We start from the raw sequence: 12,660 nt of genomic DNA on the forward strand, positions 1-12,660 counted from the left end.
GTGCCTATCCCACAAGAATCAGTGCAAGGTATGTTGCCCTATTCCCTTAGTGCAACTCCATCTGTTATGCAAGGCATAGGAACGAGTAATCACGAGGACACAGATCCATACATGCATGTGAACACGCACAGATGAGAAAGGAGAAATGCCTCTGACAATGAGTTTGCTTTCGGTTCACATTCTTCCCTCCCTCCCATCCCTCTCATATCTTCCGCTGCCATCTTTCCTCCAGTGGCTTCTCATCCTCCTCCTTCTCCCATGCCACTGGATTCCTATAGTTTATTTCCCTCTATCTCTCCCGCTGCCTCTTTTTCACCTCTCATGTCATATCCCGCCTCTCATATTCATCCCTCCCCCTCAGGACCTTTTCCAAATTCTTTTATTCCTCCGGTGGTGCCGCCTCTCCCTTCTTCTCACTCTGCTCCTGTTCTAAATTCTCTTTTGCCTCCACCGGTTGCTTCTCCCTATCATTCTCTTTCTTCCCCTCACCCTGTTTCTGCAACAGCCAAACATGCTTTCACTGATATGACTCGTTTTAACGGGTCTAATTATACCACATGGTCAAATCTCATGCGCCATGTGCTTGATTCTCAAGACCTATGGGAACTCGTCCAAGGTACTGAATCGCCACCTGATCCTCATGTTTATCCTCCTCAGGTAGTTCGCTCGTGGCGACATGGTAATGCCACTGCCATTGTCGAAATCATGCAAGGTCTTTTACCTGAATTTCACTCTCAATTACTGCATTTTGATCTTGCCTCTGAGCGATGGGCACATTTCATTGACCGCTATGCAGCTCGAGATCGTACTCGTCGCATCAATCTTGACCATGATCTCCAACAATTCCAGATCCTTGTTGACGATGATCTCAAGGTTAAACTAGCAGATTACCGGCGGTTAGTTGCTGAATTTGCCACAACTGGTCCTCCCAAATCCGAGGATGACCAAGTTATCTTCTTTTTAAACAAACTTCCGCCCAAGTATTTCAGTTTTATGCAACAAATCATTTCTCAACCTTCTCTTTCTACTTTTTATGAGTTCGAATGTCAACTTTTGCGTTATGCTCGTCTTTACTCTCAGGTCCACCAAAAACATAGCATTCCTGCTTCAGAGGGGGCTCTTCTCTCCGGGATTCAAAAAGATCAACCCAGCTCCGGGAAGCCCTCTCCTACTCTTAACTCCAATAACTCCTCTAGTAGTAAACCCGCCTGGCACACCCTTCCCAAAAAGAATAGGTTTTGTCAGCATTGCCAGAGAGTTGGGCATACTTCACCATACGCAACCCTATACTCGGACATCATGGATTTTTCGAGTGGTTGGGAAGTTCTCTTGGTCGATGAATGTCGCTCCAAAGCCAAAGGCCTTCTTCCTTAGCCCCCTACCACGACTCCTCAACCACCCCGTTGGACTCCACAGCCCCCTACCACGACTCCTCAGCCACCTCGTTGGCGTCCTAGGAGTGGTCCTCCTCCTCCGAACACTGGTCTTTGGAGACCCCAGGGCCATGTTACTAATCATTTCACTCCATCTCCTCCTTTTATAACTCCTGAAGGTCTGTCTGACTGGTCCACTGGAGATTCTCTAGACTTCACTTCTCAAGCCTTGATCCATATCACCGAGCTTGACTCCTCCCCTTCCTTATCTGGGTCAGCTTTTCATATTCTTCCATGTGGCTCTAAATCTTATTGGATTGTGGATAGTTGAGCCACTCATCATATGACTCATCATGATCTCTTCATTTCTCGCCAACCGGCAACAGGGGGAGTCCGTTGTGGTAATAACTCTGTTGCTACTATTCATTGTGTTGGTTCAATAACTTTTGATACTGACAAAGGCCCCAATCTTGCTCAATTGGATCAAGTGTTTTATGTCCTCCAATTAGGGGTCAATCTTCTTTCCGTTCATCAACTTTGCCTTCTTGGTCGCACAGTGCTATTTACAAAGATGCATGTTGACATCATAGATGAGACCTCGGGACTCCTTCTAGCTCGAGGCAAGGCCCAACCTAATGGTCTGTACTTCATAACTCAATTTCTTGCGACTCCCTCCCATACCGGTTCTGAGTTTCATCGGCTTTATGGTATTGCTACCCTGAAAGATCGAACTGACACAGAACGATTATGGCATTATCGTCTTGGACATTTGTCCTATGACTCTTTATATGAAATGTCTCGGGATCTAGTTGTTGGCCTACCTAAATTATCGTGAGCCAAAGATATTTGTCGTCCCTGCCAATTAGGCAAACAAAGCCGAACTCCTTTTCCTTCTCATTCCACTTCTCGAGCCAGTGAGATATTGCGTCTAATTCACCTCGATATTAGTGGCAAATCTCCTGTTCTTTCCCTCAATGGTTCACAATATTTCTTCTTAATTGTGGATGATTACTCTCGATATCAATGGGTGTTTTTCATGAAAGAGAAATCCGACACTTTTTCTTTCTTTGCTACTTGGGCTCGCTTGGTTATGAACCAAACGGGAAAGTCTATTGGGATTGCTCGTAGTGATAATGGTGGTGAATTCATTTCCTATGAATTCACTCAATTCCTTCACGAGCATGGTATCGAACTCCATCTTACATCTCCAAATTCGCCTTCCCAAAATGCTCGTGTCGAACGGAGACAACGCACAGTCATGAACATGGCCCGTTCCATGCTTTTTGCAGCCGAGTTGCCTGAACGTCTCTGGCCAGAAGCTGTGAATACTTCTGTCTATATCCTTAATCGCTGCCCTACTCAGCCCATCCTGAACATGATGCCTTTTGAGGCCTTCTATGGCTACTGACCTTCTATTTCTCATATTCGCATCTTTGGATGCCGCGCGTATACACTCATACTCCCAATGATACTCGCGGTAAACTCGAACCTCGTGCTGAACTTTTTCTTCTAGTTGGCTACTTAACAGAAGCCAAAGCTTATCGATTATTTGATCCTCGCACAAACAAAGTTTTGGTTCGCCGAGATGTGGTCTTCGATGCAAGAGAAGTTCTAAAAAATTCATCTATTCTCTCTCCTGATGACGTATCTACTCCTGTTCCCTCCGACAATTCTCCACCCGAAATTTCTTTCTCTCCTCCCGAAACCTCTCTCTCGCCACCCATTGCTTCTCCTCATGACCCGTTGCCACGCTGGTATCGCGAAACTATGAAGGATTCCGGGATTATTCCCGTAGAACTTCCTCCTTCCGGTCCTCGCCGCTCTACTCGAACAACTTCTTCTACTACCACCGCCTCCTTTTTTACCACGGCCTATATCATACATTCTGAACCTGCCACTTGGCAGGAAGCAGTTCAAAATCCTGCGTGGCATCGTGCCATGGAACAGGAGCTTGAAAGTATTGATCGCAATCAGACCTGGATCTTGGTCAATCGACCCACTCACAAAAATCGTCAAAGTCTCCCTCTACTGAGACCGAGGGATCTCAAAACGAGATTGATAGATAACAAGGAAAATTAGGTCTTGGGTCATCGGAACCAAGTGGATCTTCCGAACAAAACTCAAAGCCGATGGAACACTGGACAAGTACAAAGCTCGCTTAGTAGTGTAAGGATTTCGCCAAAAACATGGTATCGATTATGAGGAAACCTTTGCCCCTACTGCTCGATTAACTTCCTTTCGTCTTCTTCTCGCCCTAGCTGCTCATCACCGATGGTCTATCTATCAGATGGATGTCAAGAGTGCCTTTCTCAATGGCTACCTTGATGAAGAAGTCTATGTGACTCCCCCACCTGGTTTTTCTCCTCCTGGCCATGAAAATAAGGTATTCCATCTCCGCAAAGCTCTTTATGGGCTTAAACAAGCACCTCGATCATGGTTCCACAGGATAGACACCTTCCTCAAAACTAATGGTTTTCATTCCACTCCTTTTGATCCAAATTTATATATCCATCAATCGTCAGAGGGGGTCTGCTTTATTTTACTCTACGTAGATGATCTTTTGCTTTTAGGCTTTACTCCCACTACACTTCAATTCATTAAAACTCAACTCAGCACCACTTTTGAAATGACTGATCTCGGTCTTCTCTCCTATTTCTTAGGCATGGAAGTTGTTCAACATTCTGGTGGTATTTTTGTTTCTCAACAGAAATATGCTCTTCAACTCCTTGATCAGATCATTCCCCATGAACCTAAGCTCGCTGCCACTCCCTTAGATCCCACAGTAAAGCTCTCAAAAGACTTGGAGTCTCCTCCCTTTGATGAACATCTCTATCGTCAGGTTGTTGGCAAACTCCTCTGGCTCCTTCACACGTCCGGATCTTGCTTACTCCGTTTCCATTCTCAGTCAGTATTTTAATGAATCCAAGCTCACTCATTGGCATGCATGTATTCGTATCTTGCGGTTCATACGTGGTACTTACTCTTATGGTTTACATTTCAGACCAAGACTAACACTACAGGGATGCATTGATTCCGACTGGGCTGGCGACCCGGACAATCGTCGTTCTCATGGCGGCTATATTTTCTCGTTTGGCTCGGCACCTGTTTCTTGGTCTAGCCGTAAACAAGAAACTGTTGCTGGCTCTTCTACTGAGGCTGAATACCGGGCCTTGTATGATTGTACCACAGAGGCCATATATCTCCGACAGTTTCTGGCAGAGCTACACTTTCCTTGTACTGAACCAACGATCCTTTGCGTCGACAACAAAAGTGCCATCGCTCTCGTCGGCAATCCCATTTTTTCCAACCGCACCAAACATGTCGGTGTTCACTTTCATTTTACTCACGAGTAAGTGGAATTAGGTACTATTCGATTTATCTATGTTCCAGCTGCCGATAATCATGTTGATATTCTTACCAAGCCGGTTAATCGCCCTACTCTTGAGCATCTCAGCCCACGGTTGGGGATTGGTATACCGCCTCCTTCTTCTTAGCAGTTTTTTGTATACTTAAGGAAGTGAACAAATCCCCTGCGAGGGCACTCCTTCAAGTACTTCTTTTTTTGTACCATAATCTAGGCATTTAGTGAAGATGAAAACCTACTTTATAGGCATCTTCATCTAAATGAAAACCCTTTTATTATTTATTTAAAAAAAAAAAAAAAAGGGCTGATGAAGAAGATAGATCACTCATGGAACACCTCTTTGCTTCTCCCGTCTACATTGGACATTGAGAGGGGGTGTTAAGCCAGGCAATCTCCAATTCTAGAGGATAGGATAATCAAAGGTCAAACTGGCGCAAAGGTCCGATCACTTACAGGTAAAAACACCACAGGTGACTCTCTGTCAGGACCAAATTCCACAACCAAAGCCTTGTCAAAGAGCCCCGGATCGGAGGCAAAATCCACAACCAAAGCCCTGTCAAAGAGCCCCGGTTCGGAGGTCAAAAAAGGCTCCTTGCTGGCCGACCAGATCTGGCCGACCAGATTGACCTGGTCGGTCAATATCTGACCAGGTCGGTCAGATCTGGGTCAACCAGCTGGCCGACCAGCTGGTTGACCGACTAGCCCCTTCCTATTTAAAGGGGGGGGGGGGCTAGGTATTCTTTATCACTTCAAGCTCCAGAGGTACCTGCACACCCTGAGCCTCTTCTGCCCCCTGGCTGCCTCCGCTGCTGCCTCCTGGCTGCCTCCTCTGCTGCCTCCATTTCTGCCTCCTGGCTGCCTCCTCTTCTGCCCTTCTTTCTGCTCCAGATCTGCTCTTCTTTCTGCCCCAGATCTGCTCTTCTTTCTGCCCCAGATCTGCCCTCCTTTCTGCTCCAGATCTGCCTTCCTTTCTGCTTCAGATCTGCCCCCAACTTCTGCTCCAGATCTGCCCCCAACTTCTGCTCCAGATTATGTTCTTCCTATTCCAAATCTGCAGCAACTCTTGCATCAGTTTGCTGTCTCAGATTTGGTTCAGTTCCAACTTGTGGAGCTAGTGCAGAAGTCCACTACAGTTGTCTTCCCTAGAGGATTGACGTTTGCTTCCTCCAGAGCTCCTCTCTCATATCTTCTCCTGTACTGAGTTCCGTTTGTGATATATATTTCTTCTTCAGCTATTATTAGTCTTCAGTATTGTTTTATTTGTCTCCAAGTCTTTTCTTTATATGGTCTACACCCACTGTTGGGCGATGGTGTTGGTGGGAATGTCATAATAGCTAGTCCCTTGGTGTCACTCACGTTCATAGGGGATGAATTAAACAAACGGAAGCATGGTTTTTAACCTTGTGACTGTTGTGAGATTGAAACTGCACTATTTGCTGTGCTTTTAGAGGATGAATTTGGGCATGTATCTAGATTTATATATTCTTTGCTACGTCAAAACGAATACAATGTTTGTGTCAATGCTCTTTTTTTATCTGCTGTTCCTCTTTTGTCAACTTGATTTTTACAAAAGTTTTACATACAGAAAGAATAGAGATAAGATGAGCTTGTAACGGCCAAAATTCTTGGGGCGTTAATGATGCAGGTGGATGGTATGGATGCACTTGCTGTTAAACAAGCTACGAAGTTTGCTAAGGAACATGCCCTTGCAAAGGGACCTATTGTAAGCGTTTTCCTCCCCTTTTACCAATTTTATAAAAATCGAACTTCAAAACAAAACCTATTGCAACAGGTTGGTGAGTGTCTTGATAATGCTGATGGATTATCTTTTACTTGAATGGCTTCTTAGCTTAGTTACTATATTGAAAAGCTATCTACATAATGATGAATGGTTTACATGTCCATCCAATACATTATTGAATACATTTCCTAGATAGGTGTGAACTTTCAGGTGCATTATATTGCTATAACATTGTAGGTTTGTGCATAATGGGGAAGTTTTAGAGGATTTGGATTTGCCAATTGCAGTCTCCTCTAGTCTTCAGAATTTTCATAAAACATGAATGGAGCTCAAAAGGGACTTTCCCGTAAGGCGGCACTATGCATTTGGGGCCTGCTTGCATTAGGAAGACTTAACCACTGTCACTGAGCTTGCTGTCTCACGTCTGCTTAGCTACTGATGGAGTAACTTCTTAGTAAGTTTAGTTCTGTTTCATGCCCCTTCCACGCATCCCCCAAATCTTCTGCCCTGCAGCCCCCCTCTCTGTCTCTGTCCCTCTGTGTGAATTACTTCACTTTCTTGCTTTTGTGTTCAATCAATTGTAATCTGTAGGATTGGATATATTGTTGTGCTATGAATGTTTTTCATTACCTCTGACCTTCCCACATTCTGCATGGTTTGCAGAAACGTATGGTTATGAAGTCTGCAACTCATTGTACACAACAGCTGACGGATTTGAAAAAACAAATATATGTTTGTAATGTGTCCATTAGGGGGATTGGTTGAAAATACCTTTTTCTGAAACTTTAACTCAATTCAATTGTGCCAAAGCGCAACCTCTGTAGGGAAGTTCCAAGAAATTTCCTTATAGCCCAGTTGTCACTAACAGACAACCAATCTACTGCCATGAAAGGCCTCAAAGACAACTGTTCTGTCATGATCACTCACGATTCATGACTCGCTGATTTTGTTTGTCCTGAAGTGTGACTGCAATCATCTTTGTCCCAAATCAAATCAGGGAGCTCGCCTTATTGTCGTCTTTGACGTATTTGACTGTTTGACTGTCATGAGGACAAGAATACCTTTGGCTAGCTCGGCTAGTTAGCTCCTAACTTTGGAAATGGGAAGCCTGGACATGGCAAGGAATCTGGGACTTTATGAGCTATGGGACACAGTTTTGCAATAGAAGTCAATGAAGAGCAGGCCTAAGTACCTTACAGGATTTGGTGTTCCAGGTTATAAGTTAAGGTTTCTGGGAAAGGCTATATAGAGGGGGACCAAGTTGGGGCACCATACTGGTGATGTGGAGCATATGACTTAGTCTTAGCAGATTAGAGTCTTGGCTCCCATACTTTGGGGCAAGGCTTGGATGCAGCTCTATAGTTGGAAAGTGAGTTGCATGTCTAGTATTCAATGGTTTAGGTAGTTGGTGCTTAGGATGGTGTTTCAGCTGAACCTACAAGGAAGACTCAAAGCATGTTGCACCTGGTTGAATCCACATTTTGAGAATGAACTGTGTGTCAACGGTTTTCACAGGTACTTGCCATACGCATTGCAACTTTCCAAAAAATAGTTCATGGCTTGAATTTTTGCTTCTCTGCGATGTGGAGCTCGGCTATCACACTGGTATGAGCTGGGTGGTTGGGCACTCCCAGATGCACTATGGAGTTGGAGCACCGTCGCTGATTGCGCTATGGGAAGACAAAGGTTGGTGGTGAGGGACTTGTCCAACAAATCCTCCCATTCAAAAAGGACAGTGACCTTTCTACTTGCTACCTGTCCATAACACATGCGAACCTCTCGAATTCTTGGAGGGTCTCCCTTTTGCCGAGTTTCTGCCTGCTCTGAGACTGCTCTTGAGGTTGTGGCAGTTCCACGGTCACATTAATCGGCATTGCTAGATAGATGCATAAATGGAAATTTCTTTCTTGAGCTCCCGGGCCAACTGCCCTGCTGAAATAATTTTGGGGCGGTCCAACCCTGCAGCACGATTGTTTTGCTCTTTTGTGCAAAGCAAAGAGGCATGGTTTTCTGCTTATAATTGCTTCTTTGGGAGATGCTAAAATGAAATATTTATAGTCTTCACAAGTAGTAGTAGCTTGAATGAAGAGAAATTGGACTACTTTTTGATTAGCGTTGGCAAGCTTTAAACTTAGTACCTTTTGCGACTTGATCTGTTGTGCTCTGTACAGTCATAGGTTGCTATATCCCTATAGGATGAACATGTGCAACCATGACATTAGATATTCATGTATTCTGAGCCATGTCCAAGATACTTCAGCCATACCATGGAGGGGGGTTTGCAGGCCATTCTATGAGCTATCCATAGGTGCCACTCATTCGTGCCTTGTAGGCCTAGTTACAATCAGTTAGGTCAGTTAGTACATGTACCACTTAGGACAGTTAGGACACAGTCTAGTTATATTGTCTTTCTCTTGAGCCTCCACTCATTTTTTGCAGGAATTCATTGTAGCAGATCATTTTCTCTCTTCTCCCCTTCATTTTGAGCTTCCATTGCTTGCCCTAGCCTACAACAATGTCAGCAAACAACGAGAAGGCCCTGGTGAGCTGCGATTTCATGGAATAGCTCCTGGGAAAGGTGTTTTTGCAATCTGGGACCTGGCTGGTGGCAAATCAGAGAGATTGGTTCCTGGAAGGTGTGGATAGCTGGGAAGCAAGAAAAACGAGATTCTCCTCCCCCTCCCAGATGGAGAGCTTCAAACTTAGGTCGAGGAAGAGCCTTCGTAAAAAGATCTGCCAAGTTGTCTTTAGTGGGAACATAAGACAACTAAATATCACCTGCTGATAATCTCTCTCTGACATAGTGATAGTGAACCTCAATATGCTTTGTGCGAGCATGGAAAACTGGATTCCGTGCAACAGCCAAAGCACTGACTATTAGTGAAGATGACGGTAGGAGCATTCTGACATGCATGAAGATCTGCAAGTAACTTCCGGAGCCACTCCACTGTAGCTATAAAAGCTGCTTTGTACTCAGCTTCACATCTAGAAGTAGCAGCTGTAGTTTGCTTCTTGCTGAACCAAGAGATGCATGAAGTACCAAGCATGAAACAGTTGCCACTATTTGACACATGAGTGTCCGAACAGCCAGCCCAATCACTATCAGTGAATCCATGCATAACAAGTGAAGAGTCAGCCTCATAAAGGAGGCCCAAATGCTGAGTGCCTTTGAGATACCTGAAGACACGCTTCACGGCTTGCCAATGGTGCGCAGAGGGGCTGTGCATATATTTGCTTAACTGTGAGACAGCATACTGAAGATCGGGTCTCATATGGCATAAGTAAATCAAACACCAAGTGCTTGCTGATAGAGAGTGAAATAACATGCACCGCTGCCATCTTCAGAAGAGAAGTGAAAACGAGGCTCTAATGGTGTGGGTACTGGCTTGCAATCCCTCAAACTGAAAACGCTGCAAAAGCTGTCCTCCAGGGCTTCCAGGGTTGCTTTTGTTGATTTTCACTTGCCAGAGTGCCAGAGAACTAGGCCATGGAGATTCGTTTTCATGTTTGCTACTCTTCCAAGGTTCCCCGAGCCTTCCAATCAATTGAATGCTTTCCGGAAGCTTTTCTACCGCCTTAGAACCTTCTGATCCTATGGCTTTGTTGCAACTAGCCTTTCTGGTTGCCTGGAATAGCCAGGGTTGGTTGTTTTGTTGGCTGCTGTCTTGCCAGGACTCCCTTGATGGGTGTCTGAGCTGCTAGGTTAGAACGACCTCAGCCAAAATCTGAAGAAGGGCTGCCATGGGATATTGCACTAGACTGGGATGCCTTTCTTTGATTGCATAGCAGGACGGAAGTGCCTGTGAACGGATTATCCAATTGGTCGACTTTGGGTTGACGCACGACATCACTTTTCTTGTATTTGGATGCCTTCTGCATAAAAGATAAAGGAATATCGAAAGGGGCACTAAGTTTAGGGCCAATCTGGTGTCTAGTGCAAGACGAGGGCGATCTAGCTATTGGGTATTCTTTTCTAAGTTGTTTTGGTTTTAGTGGAAAGTTCTAAGTGGCTGGAAACCAAGTATTTGCTGGTTATCAACTAACTGTTCACTGCCCTTTGGATTTCCCGAAGGCTGGTTACGATATCGCAAGAGGGTGAGTGTCATGGGGGCGTGAGATTCTGATAATGTAATTGTTAGGGTTTTACGTGTGACAGCCTAAGCCCTAGAGTGGTAAAAAGGCTAACCTTGTGAATTAATTCCTAGGGCTGTGGGCCAAGGTTGTAAATTAATTCCTAGGGCCAAGGGCCAAGTGGTTAGAAGGGGGCAAAAAGCCGTTGGATTAAAGCATATTTTTTGAGGGCCACATGGCACAAGTGATTTTGGGCAAGTAATTTTTGGCAAAGCAAGAAAGCAGTGAAAGTAAAGCTGTCCCAATAGGTTTAAGAGAACAGGCAAGGCTTTCCTTTCCAACTAAGTGCGATTTGTTCTAGGATAGCTCCCACTCTAGTTCCAGGTGCCTTGCTCCAGCTACCTTACAGTTCCTTTCCAGATCTCCACGCAGCCCTTCAATTGGCCTCCACGCAGCCATTCTCTCTCTAGTCTCAATCTTGGACAGTTCTCTTCATCTTTGTCGCTAGCTTCCTGTTAGAATTATTATTATAATTCAGCAGTGACCAATGTAATGTAATAAGCAGGTTAGGGGCACTTTTCCCTCATTTAGAGGTTTTTCCCCCTAACCACAGTTAGTTCACTAACTATGGTTAGTGAAGGATAAGGTTTTGTCACTTAGACAAAACCCATCCCACTTCTTGTAACAGTCACTTCTTCTATTGCAAACACTACGTTCAGCTGTCTTGCTTCGTGCTCTCTCACTCTCTTGATTTCTAACATTTGGTATCTGAGCAGCAAGATCCTGCTCTTTTGCTTTCTAGCCCGCAAGCTTCTTGCTCCTAACTTCCTACCTAGCTCCCTGCTCAACAGCATCTTACAGTCGTACAGCCCACGCTTCAACTCACGAAGCTCATGCTCTTGCGGTCCATACTGTACGTGCGTCGTACTAGTTCTATACAGATTTACGCGGATTGTCAATACAGCTCGTCGTCCGTACAGTTTACCATCCATACAACGTACATACTGCAGGCGTCATTTCTACCGTACTCATCGGTACGTTGCTCCTGCGCTGTTGTCCATACAAGTCGTACGGAGTATTCCGTACATCTGCCCGTACACATGCTATCTGTACCGTCGCACCTTTCGTACAGTCGTCGTATAGATTCTGTGCACTCCGTACACACCTGTCGCACATCCGTACAACGGTCGTCCGTACTCCATACAGTTGGTTGTTTGTACAGCAGCAGCAACAACAATCATACACCCGTACAGTAAGAGCCGTACATCCATACATTTCATCCGTACACAGAGCTTCGTACAAGTCACTGTACACAACCCGTACATTGTACGGATTTCGTACTGTCAGGTCTGTACTGTCAGTTCCGTACAAGCTGAGGAGCCCGTACTTTGTGCAGAGTTTTTCTTTGCAGGTGGACTGTGGAAGGTGTTTTCTGATAGGTATTTGCGTAGAGAACCATTGTTTGGTTTGCATTTTTTGCAGAGACTTGCAGAAATTTGGGGCTTTTAGTTGATTTGCCCCTTTCAAGTGCAATTTCTTGCAGAAATTTGGGGCTTTTGCAGGCGGAGTGCAATTTATGCAACATTTGGGGCTTTCAGACCATTTGCCCTCTTTGTATGCAATTTCCCACAAGAAATTGGGGCTTTTGCATTTGGGTTGCAATTTTGGAGGTAAAAGAGCATTTTGGAAGTTTGCAGAGAGTTTTGGACTCAGTACGAGTCAAATTGCAGACTTTTGCCACCTTTTGCAGATTCTATTTGCAGATTTTTGGGCATTGAGCAGAGCATTGTGGTGCATTTTGAGCCTTTGATAGGCTGTGACAGTATTTGTCACTGTGGACATATTCTTCTTTGCAGAATTTACTTGTGCATCTTACATCCCAGGAAGGGATTCTACTTGTTCAGTTTGCTGTATTTCTGAGTTTATCTGGCAAAAATGGCACATAAGAACTCAAATGAGGTGTTCGGGGTTCTCACACAGGAGGATAGTTGGATGGCACCAACTACTCCTTGTGGAGTTTCATGGTTTGCAATATCTTAGTTGGCAGAAATCTTTGGGATTATGTCAATGGAGATGAAGAAAGACCAGATACAACGCCTATACTTGTCACT

At 44.8% G+C, this 12,660-nt stretch overlaps 1 protein-coding gene across 1 annotated transcript in view; it reads left to right on the forward strand.

Annotated features, from left to right (window-relative positions):
* LOC147902843 (pyruvate dehydrogenase E1 component subunit alpha-1, mitochondrial-like) overlaps positions 1–12,660 on the forward strand; it is a 29,475-nt gene that overhangs the window by 3,407 nt on the left and 13,408 nt on the right. The window contains exon 3 of the mRNA XM_087373842.1: positions 6,383–6,460. Within this exon, the coding sequence (XP_087229968.1) occupies positions 6,383–6,460 (78 nt within the window). The remainder of the gene's footprint in view (positions 1–6,382; positions 6,461–12,660) is intronic.

This window comes from Dipteris shenzhenensis, chromosome 4, assembly GCF_047967505.1.
Source record: "Dipteris shenzhenensis isolate YYH24624 ecotype China chromosome 4, Dip_SZ_1.0, whole genome shotgun sequence".
Taxonomy (NCBI): Eukaryota; Viridiplantae; Streptophyta; class Polypodiopsida; order Gleicheniales; family Dipteridaceae; genus Dipteris; species Dipteris shenzhenensis.